This window comes from Montipora capricornis, chromosome 3 (genome assembly GCF_036669925.1).
Source record: "Montipora capricornis isolate CH-2021 chromosome 3, ASM3666992v2, whole genome shotgun sequence".
Classification (NCBI taxonomy): domain Eukaryota; kingdom Metazoa; phylum Cnidaria; class Anthozoa; order Scleractinia; family Acroporidae; genus Montipora; species Montipora capricornis.
In genome coordinates, this window is record NC_090885.1 from 35,240,502 (window position 1) to 35,250,501 (window position 10,000).

At 39.3% G+C, this 10,000-nt stretch overlaps 2 protein-coding genes across 11 annotated transcripts in view; both read left to right on the top strand.

Annotated features, from left to right (window-relative positions):
* LOC138042995 (uncharacterized) overlaps window positions 1-6,054 on the top strand; it is a 7,062-nt gene extending 1,008 nt beyond the window's left edge. Inside the window, exons 3-6 of one of the 7 annotated variants that reach the window (XM_068889099.1) lie at window positions 803-876; window positions 1,267-1,407; window positions 1,544-1,636; window positions 1,735-1,859. In XM_068889099.1, the coding sequence (XP_068745200.1) occupies window positions 816-876; window positions 1,267-1,407; window positions 1,544-1,636; window positions 1,735-1,772 (333 nt within the window). In that variant the 5' untranslated portion in view covers window positions 803-815 and the 3' untranslated portion in view covers window positions 1,773-1,859. Of the gene's footprint in view, window positions 1-802 lie in introns of all 7 variants that reach the window. The other 6 variants (XR_011131156.1, XR_011131154.1, XR_011131155.1 and 3 more) reach the window with 6 other exon arrangements.
* Window positions 6,055-6,105: 51 nt separating this feature from the next.
* The window catches only part of LOC138042992 (uncharacterized), a 5,324-nt gene continuing 1,429 nt past the window's right edge, over window positions 6,106-10,000 (top strand). For 2 of the 4 annotated variants that reach the window (XM_068889090.1, XM_068889091.1), the window contains exons 1-2: window positions 6,106-6,421; window positions 9,181-9,814. In XM_068889090.1, the coding sequence (XP_068745191.1) occupies window positions 6,240-6,421; window positions 9,181-9,814 (816 nt within the window). In that variant the 5' untranslated portion in view covers window positions 6,106-6,239. Of the gene's footprint in view, window positions 6,422-9,180; window positions 9,820-10,000 lie in introns of all 4 variants that reach the window. The other 2 variants (XM_068889092.1, XM_068889093.1) reach the window with 1 other exon arrangement.

Consider the following 10,000-nt stretch of genomic DNA (forward strand, 5'->3'; position numbering starts at 1 on the left):
GATTGTGTTGACCTTTATGTTTTGAGAAAGGCTTTTTTCCTACATGCAATGGAATAGAAGTTTCCAAATAAAGAAATTATAAAATTATGAAAGGATCATTGGAATGATGAATTTATGAATTTTGGCATTTCTCGTAAAATTTTATATTTTGGTAGTTTACTCTACTCTTGGATACAAAGGTGCAGTTGAAACACTGTACGAGGAGAAATTACTTGAACAAGGAGGGAGGCACAGCAAAATGCGGGTTTCGACAAAACACTGACCCCCGGTCAACTGACCCCCTTACTGACCCCCTATAAAATCAATGGGAAAATGAATACTGCTTACTTAAGCCTCAACAACCCTTTTTAAACAGCATTGTTCAACAGTATTTAAGTCTAAGCACCCATTTTAAAAAGTTTAGCTTACATGAAGTAATCGGCCATCACAGCAATAATCGAAAACTAACCTTTTTAAAATGGGTGCTTAGACTTAAATACTGTTGAACAATGCTGTTTAAAAAGGGTTGTTGAGGCTTAAGTAAGCAGTATTCATTTTCCCATTGATTTTATAGTGGGTCAGTAGGGGGGTCAGTAGGGGGGTCAGTAAGGGGGTCAGTTCACCGGGGGTCAGTGTTTTGTCGAAACCTGCAAAATGCTAATTATGCTGTTGAGGGGGATGTGAGTATCTTTTTTCCAGTTGAAACAATTCTGATTGATACAAACGTTGAGTACATAAGTTATACCATCTACTTCATCATAAATTATTGCATGTGACATTTACCTTTTTTTCTGATCTATGGTTGTTGTTTCATTTTATTCAGGTGATTATAACAGATGCACGGCACGACTCAAGTCGAGCTGCCCAGCATACGACGGTGTCAGCTTTATCTTACAGGTGGTAATCATCATATACACATTAGAGTGATTATTATTTGGTAGTAATTTTTGATTTATATTGTTTTTGTCCTTTTCCTGACCCCTGTCAATATTTTTAATTAAGAATCTTATATGTTCATGTGAGTTAATATTGTTTCCCAAATAAAACATTCTGGCCCTTTCAGAAACAAAAAAGTCATTTACAGCCTCCACTGGTCAAAAGAACACATGCCCTCTGCTACAACATGTGAAGTTCCAATGACCAAATAAGTAGTAATGTCTCTCAGGGCTCTTGGTATGATACATACAGTTCTCAGAACATCTTTCTATATCCCATTTGCCTTGGATGATGATTGGTTTTGTTGAAGTGAAACTGAAGTTTTTTCTTAATGTGTTCTGCGATTCTAAGGAAACAGATATGCTGCTGTGCCACAAAACTTGCATTTCATTGCAGGCCATCGTGTTGGAGAGGTTGCCCATGATTATATACCAACGCTAAAGCAGTGGTTGACCTCGGAGGGAATCAAGAATTCATATGACAGCTGGCATGGTACATACTTCAAAATTACAATTCTGAATACTTTGTTATTTCTTATGACACTTTATGACCTGTTATTATCTCAAAAATTACTTCAGTACAGAATATTTCCTTTGTGTCTAACACAGCATTTATTTTTCATGCAAAGGTGGTAAAGGTGTAAAGAAGGCCATCAAAAAAGTGTCAAGTGGTCTCCAAAGGGACACAGAGAAATCATGGTTTTCTGAATTGTCTGACAAGGGTATAATCTGTAATTTGAACTGTGTCGCCATTCCAAAGGGGTTTCTTCAGTCATTCAAATTATGAAGCTGTCATATGAAATCTTTTTTTTTTCTTTAGTAAAAGGCACCGAGACACATATCTACACAGAGTGTTAGTAGAAAAACCTTCAGATTCAAGGAGGAAATCTGGGCAACATTTAACAAGACATTGTGATTAAAAAAAAGTCATTCTCTGGTGTCAAAGTTATGTGATCTATGTCTAGATATTTGTGAAATTATTGTACATTTTTTCTGTGGTTACTGAAAAAGGGTTATATTGAATTTTTTTTTAAAAAAAGTGCTGATTATTGTAACATTACACTTTTTTGGATGGGGGTAATACCGAGGGTTGAGCCTGAAAACAATATTTTTTTTTTTTGTACAAAAAAAATATTGCAGTTTATGGGTATTAATTTTCTCATGCTCTTCTGTGCCCCTGGTACGGCACATTGGGTGGATTTGGCTATCTTTCTCTGACATCCTTGATTACACAGTGTGGCATGACCTCTCTCACATCATCACCCCAATTCTTCTTTTTTTTGCTGATATATGGGGTTTTCCCAAAGGCCACAATCCTTGAGTGTTCGCCAGTACCATTTATAATCTCTTCGCCGCATTGTGTGGTTAGTGATTCTTGCATCACTTCTTCCCTGTGGCTTGAAAGGGGAAAAAGCTATGCAAGAAGGCTGAAGGCAATAGGCACAGACTGCCGTCACATTTTGGGGTGCTTCTCGTGATATCTCCAATTTCGAAGTGCATGGCCTAGTGACTCAGGGAGTTTCATTGGCTGTTTTGGTGTGAGGGTGAAACACACTAACACTGGCAGGGGGAAGCGGGTCTTCTTCCGAACTTGGAACTGCAAAACGTTTTCGTTTTGAAGCTGTAACAAAATTGAATCGATCTTCACCGGGGCTTGCATTACAGTCATTTTTTGTGATTTTTCAGATACATTCAATAGAATTTTATGTTGTTTTGTAACTGCTCCGTCACCAGGAAGACCTTCTTCTGACAAAAAAAAATTACTGTTCCTCAATTTACCCTGAGCCTTCAAGTCCAGAATAATTTATTTCTATTGAGAATTGACTCAAGAGGCACGTTTCCGATTCGTGACCCCGATAACAAAGCAGACAGACAGGAATCACCTTTCATCCCTTAGCTAGAAAAAGTCGAAAAAGGGCGCGCGATTCAAATAAATGGGTCTTCGACGTGTTCTCTTTTTGAGCACGTTTAGCAGAAACTTTCGACAAAATGATGTGAAAGAGAGAGAAATTCTGAGCAGCATAAAATCTGGGTCGAAAGGAAGTTTTACTAGATAATAAGGGCCAGACGTACCGTTTGGTTTCTGACCGTTAGCAGGCCTCACAGAGATGATCTCGTAATCGGACGTATTATCCTTTATTGATTTTAGTATCTTTTGCGTTTCATCGTCAAATATTTCAACTGTGACCTGCATTTAAGCAATGAATATTTTAGATAACATTATTACCGACGGTGACTATGGAATAAGAGCAACATATTTGGGTAAATAACAGCTACACTAAAATGGCAAATAACTACTCAGCCGCACACGTTTTCTTCCGGACAACTGACTCGAGCCCTGCATTTTTCTTTTCTTTATCATTGATAACAAAAGTTACAAGTTTTAAGACAGAATTTAATTGAAACTTAGATGAATTAAGAAAATGTCTACCGCGAGAAATGTATTTCTGGCGCGTTGAGGAGCTGTCACGGAGTAGTAGATGTGGACACTTGGTGTCCGGAGAGATATGACTGACGGCTTGCCCAGGGCAAAGGTCGTTTTATAGTCAGGGTCCTTGTTTAACAAAATGAAACACTTGATTTCTGACACCACCAAATTTAAAGAGCTACTACAAAATCCTACTAAATCCAGGGAAGAAAGCCTGTCAACTTATCTTCGGAAACTGAGAAAGGATAAAATTATTGATGATGCAACTTTTTACAAATCTTACCGAGTGTATCTTCTCCTGGCGTTTTATATGGCCTTCCTAAAGTTCATAAGACTGGTTGTCCTTTCCGCCCTATTGTCTCATCGGTTAACACCTATAACTACAATCTTGCTTCTTACCTTGTTTCTATACTTCAGCCAATCTCGACCAACCATATACACTGTCAAAGACTCTTTCAGCTTCGCGGATTGGGCCAAAAAGTACAAGCATAAGAATGGAATAATGTGCTCTTTAGATGTCTCCTCCCTATTTACAAATGTGCCACTCGATGAAACACGAAACATTTCTCTAGACAAATTGTATTCTCTTGCTGATCCTCCGGCTTTACCCAGGGTTGTTTCACGCAAGCTATTGGAATTTGCCACCAAGAAGAGCCACTTTCTTTTTGATGGTAAATACTACGACCAAATCGATGGTGTTGCCATGGGTTCGCCATCGGGCCCTGTCTTAGCCAACATTTTTATATGTGTTTTTGAAGAAAAGTGGTTGCTGAACGCCAAAGTTAGTCCTTTATTTTGGAATAGTAACGTTGATGACACATTCACCATGTTTCACAACAAAGACAGTGCAAATGAGTTTTTGCACTATTTGAACGGCTGTCATCGCAAAATTAAATTTACCATTGAATTTGAACATAACAATGCAATTCCGTTTTTGGACATTCTTGTCACATGTATCGTAATCAAAACAACGCTTTCACGACATCCATCTACCGAAAGAAAACTCTCACAGGTCTCTACACGAAATGGGATTCCTTCACTCTAGATACGAAAGTACAAAATAAACCTCATCCGCTCCCTCACTTATCGCTACTATCGTCTTTGTTCATCTGGCTCCTTGCTACAATATGCCCCCAATGATCTTCGAAAACTCCTTCTTCAGAACGGCTACCCACAAGGCATAATCAACTATCATATCAACGATATTTTGAACAAAAACAGACAACATCAGCATAGCAATCCAGTGTCTACAGTTCGTAAGAAAGATATTGTTATCCTACTTCCCTACTTAGGTTTCCAAAGCAACCAAGTCGCTAAACGCCTGAAATGTCTGAAATCTTGTGTGTACAAATTCTACTCTTGTGTTAACCTTAAGATTGTTTTTCAGAGCACTCGATGTATAAAATCTTTCTTTCGTTACAAAGACCGTATTAATCGTTCACAACAATCCAGAGTTATTTACAGAGCAAATTGTTGGGATTGTAATGGTTTTTACATCGGTAAAACTAAACGGCGGCTTCACGATAGAAAAACCGAACATTTTAAGGCCCTAGCTAAAAATGACAATACTTCAGCCATTGCTGACCACGTCAAGGCCACTGGACATGACATCAAGTGGGATCATTTTGATATTTTAGCGAAGGGCAAAACAGACTATCATTGTAAAATAAAAGAGACCTTATTTATTCAAGGACTTGAGCCAGCTTTCAACGTCAATGTCGGAAGTGAAAAGCTGATGCTTTATTAATCTTTTCTGTTTTTTATTATTATTATTATTATTATTATTATTATTATTATTATTATTATTATTATTGTTATTATCATTATTATTATATATTTTACTGTTAAGTATTTGCTTAATCTAGGTTCCAGTCCCCTAATCCGCTTTGTTATATATAAATAGCTGTTTTAAATTCAACGGTTACTTTTGAAAATGTATGTAGAACACACGAAACGTCAAGTCATAATCAAAATGAACAAGTTCAATATGTTTATCACTGCTGTTTGTGTCTTATTTTTAATCATAGTATGGCCTTGTAGCCGCGTCGAGCCACAGAAAGCGCGCGAAAAGTGAAGCCTCGCTTATGTTTAAGTGAGTTAACCTAGGTTAAGCCTGCAATCCAATTGAAAACCAGTACCTGGTAAGCGGTCAACTTCCAAAAACAGCTGACCTCGGTTAGCTCTAAGCCTGAGTCCGCGATGTGGTCACGTGATTCTTGTCAGCGGATACCTTGTTTGACAGGTGTTAATTGATCAAAACATGGATGTCCAATATCAAAGATGTATGCTGTAAACTAGCATGATACTGGTCACATTTTATTCATGTAGTCAGTCAAAACCTCTTCACAGCATCATGCAACTTCCCTGAACTTGCTATTAAATCCGGTTGAAGTCTTGCTTGAATTTCGCCGTCTGATACCTCCCAACATCTCAAGTTTTGGATCGCGGTGCAAACGTTTTGTTCGCTCACTCAGTACGTCAAACTGCTCAAAAATCGGATATTTCGACGCATTTCGGGTTGCTTAGTTTCAACCAAATTTTGATATCCTGCCTGTTGTGTCTGCAAGACACGAACTAGAACAAACCTCTCGGGCTGCACCGCGCAAAGGAAAATATCTGAATCTCAAATATACTGCAAACGAAAAAATGCATGATTTTTTAAAATATGAGAAAGGTTTTGCCTGATTAAATGAATACAATAGCTTCTTTTTCGCAATTACATTGCTATTGAATAGAGCTGTTCAATATAGAGGAAGATCCATACTGGACTGTTTGATTTATAAGATCTGTTAGGGGCGTGGCACGTGGTCACGCCACACCTCATGTGACCGGAAGCGTTACATACCGGGCAGAAACGATCATCACAGATTATTGTCCTCAACCAAGTGGATGAAGAGATGAAGTTATACGCGATCTTGTTTCTTTGGGGATTCTTTTACCGTATAAATTATATTGCTGTTGTTGCTGAATCTCCACCCTCTGTAGTTCCAGCTGATCGAATCTGCAAACCCGGGCCGCCATTGAAAAGGATATCTGGAAAGATCAATTGCCTTATAATTGGCGACTCCGTCAGTATTGGGTAGGTCTTAAACCTTAGCTCAGCTGGTACTTATATCGCTCCTACGCCATTCGAAAAACAGATCTTATAAAATCAAACAGTCCAGTTTGGACCTTCAATTTGTCTGTATCCTCCATATTAAACAGCTCTATTAAATAGCAATGTAATTGCGAAAAAGTACCCATCAAATTCATGTAGTCTGTTAAAACCTCTTCACATTTAAATAATCATGCGTCATGCACTCTTTTTGTTTGTTTGGGATTCAGTCATTTTCCTTTGCGTGTTTTTCGCGTTGGTGAACCGGAAAAGATCACTTTCATGCAACGGCAATATACTAGCAGAATCAAGATGATCAGAAATAAACGTTTAATAAGAAGAATGCCGGAGAGAATCTCTCGGAATCTCTCCGGCATTCATCTGGTCACATGCAGCAATAGCAACGGCAAAAGGGATACTGATTTTGGATTTCGTATCAAATGGTTAAACAATCTTGCAATCGATATCTTAATGTCTCGACAACCTCGGCAATAGTCTTGTGACAGAATTAGCTTTTGGAGAGGTAATGTGAATTGCTAGTTTTCTACCCATGTAAACCACGTGAACGTTATCCCTACTGATGGAATCGTGCACCGGTGGCTCAGTTGGTTAAGCACCGGTCTGTCACGCGGGAGGTCGTGACTTCAAAATCCGGTCGGACCAACACTCAGGACCTTTAAGTAACTGAGGAGAAAGTGCTGCCTCTGTAATTACATCTGCAAATGGTTAGACTCTCTAGTCTTCTCGGATAAGGACGATAAACCGTAACCCCGTCTCACAACCCTTCAGTGTTCATAATCCTGTGGGACGTAAAAGAACCCACACACTTGTCGCTAAGAGTAGGAGTTTAGTAGGGCACGTAGTTCACTGTGTTGTGGTCTGTCGTCTGTTGTGTATCATGGTTGGGAGAGTAAAAAAGGAGCCACAGTAATTGGCGCAAGCTGTTGTGGCGCTCAGTCAGCCTGACGGGCAGAGTTAATAAATTAAAGTTTGCAAAAAACGTAACCCTTCCTTGTATTTGCACATATTCATTGCCGTGAAATTGACATCTTAAATTCACACAAATTGCTTCAGTCTGACCTTGTAGCTCAGTCGGTAGAGCAGCGGTGATCTAACCCGAAGGTCGTGGGTTCAATCCCCACCCATTTAGCATTTTTCTGTCCTTGTATGGGCCCAATTTCATTCGTAGGGCTAACGCTCACATGGTTTACATGGGTAGAAAACTAGCACTTCACATTACCCCTCCAATAGTTAATTCTGTTGAAATATACTGAGTGCTACACGGCCACCGTTTTCAAGAAACGTAACCCTTCCTTGTACTTGTAAATAGTCTTGTGATCCGAATTAAGGACGAACTGTTAAGATCTATTAAGCTCTTTTAGTGGGGGAGGCTTCCACAAAAGTTGAGCACCGGGCTGTCACGCGGGAGGTCGTGAGTTCAACTCCGGTCGGACCAACCCTCAGGGTCTTTAAATAACTGAGGAGAAAGTGCTGCCTTTGTAATTGCATCTGCAAATGGTTAGACTCTCTAGTCTTCTCTTCTCACAACCCTTCAATGTCCATAATCCTGTGGGACGTAAAAGAACCCACACACTTGTTGCAAAGAGTAGGGCATGTAGTTCCCGGTGTTGTGGTCTGTCTTCTGTGCTATATCATGGTTGGGAGGGTAAAAAGGTGACCCCCACCTCAGCCTGTTTCTCTGTTGTGGTGAAAGTGATTAAATGATTAAATTTAAAAAAAAAAACAGACTGCCAAAAACCCGAGCGCAAGTAAGCTCGAAGAAAATCAAACGAAACCTAAATCCTTCCTGGTTTTCTAGATCTGTTGCAGGTGTCAAAACAGTTGCAAAGAGTTGAAAAAAAAATACTTGGAACAACTTATGCATTAAGAGAAACTCAGAGGAAATTAACCTTTGTAGTTATCTTTCGTTGTTTTGTCCATAAAAGTAGATTAGCGGATTTTCCTTTCATTTGGGTTGCATTCGGTTTATATTGGTAGTTTTTTATGATGTTTTCATGAGTGAGGACCATGCGAATGGCATATATATAACGTTTCGTGTTGTCGACGGAATCGTTTAATCTTAACTCTTGGTTACATCTGCACCGCTCATAAAACGCCGACAGTGCCCAAAAATATTTTTTTACACAAAAAGTATTCTTATAACTAATCCATTATGACAGTAAAAGGTCTTAAACGAAGAAGCACTTCTCAAGACTCACATAAAGCAGTTTTCCAAAAGAATTTCTTTTATTTTAATGTTGATTACTTGTATGCCTGATTTGTACTGGGGACAGGGGAACAATGACAAAATATCTTAGGGAACATAAACAATTTTAAGGATCAAAAAACTGTGAACAAGTTTGAATGTAATTTGGGGAACAAGGGAACACAAGCAGCTTTCTGTCTGAGGCGTTTCTTTTTGGCTGAAAAACGTCTCGAAATTGGAATGGGTATTATGTATGCGGGTTTAAGCTACAACCGCGAAAAAGTCAGGAAAACTGGGACTATGTAACGTCAGAAATCATGCCAAATTTCACACCGATCAGGCGTATAATGCTTACTTTCTAGAAAAAAAAAATTGCACACGCTGGTAAACGGATAAAAAGGCAAGATATGGACTTATTTCCAGGCTTTCCCGGTGCAACTGGTTGGAGCAGCTATCCCTGGTGTGGTTACCGTAATTCGTACAACATTTAAATTTTTGCCTTGGCAATAAAATCTCATATTTTTGCTTTTGGTTGTAGCTACACTCCTTGGATTTCAAGAATGTTGGGCAAAGATTACCTGGTCCAACATGCTCCTTGGGATTTGGCAGATGGGGGAGCCCTGGACTGTAAATACGGTCTTCAATGCTTACATCTGTTTTTGTTGACCGCCATGTTAGAACCAACGACTTATGACGTGATTATCTTCAACTTTGGTTTGCACGACATTAACTTAGATGGACAATGGCCAGAGGAATACACAAAACCAACTGATTATGCCAAGAACTTAGAAGAGATAAAGTCGATATTGCTCTCAACGGGGGCGAAAGTTGGTTATGTCCTCACCACGCCGGTGCCGTACGATGAAACTCAAAATAATCTCGTAATACAATACAACACTATTGCAACAAACGTGATGAAACAGCACCCTTCGGTTGCCACTACAGACTTGTACACTTGGGTAGTTGAAACTTGCGGCGATCCACCTTACCAACATTGCAAGATTGCTGCCGAGCAACCCAATGTCCATTACACCCCACAGGGATACCAGTATCTAGCCCAGAAGCTTCAAAATTTGATTCTTGATCTTTTGGGGAACGCAAGTGAGACAAGTCTAGCGAATTACAGTTTCCTGCAAACCGAACACAAAAAGCGAAATATTGCGGACTGGATGGTAAGGTACTTTTAGCGAGCAGTTTGAAGATGTCGGATTAACAAATTGATTTCAGTTTTTCATGCGTCTGTCCTGTTATTGATCATGAATTTCGTCATAATATTGTCAAAGTAGCTGTGGATCCACGAAGCGATAGCCGAGTGGATCCGCAGACTACTTTGACAATGGTATGACGAAATTCATTGT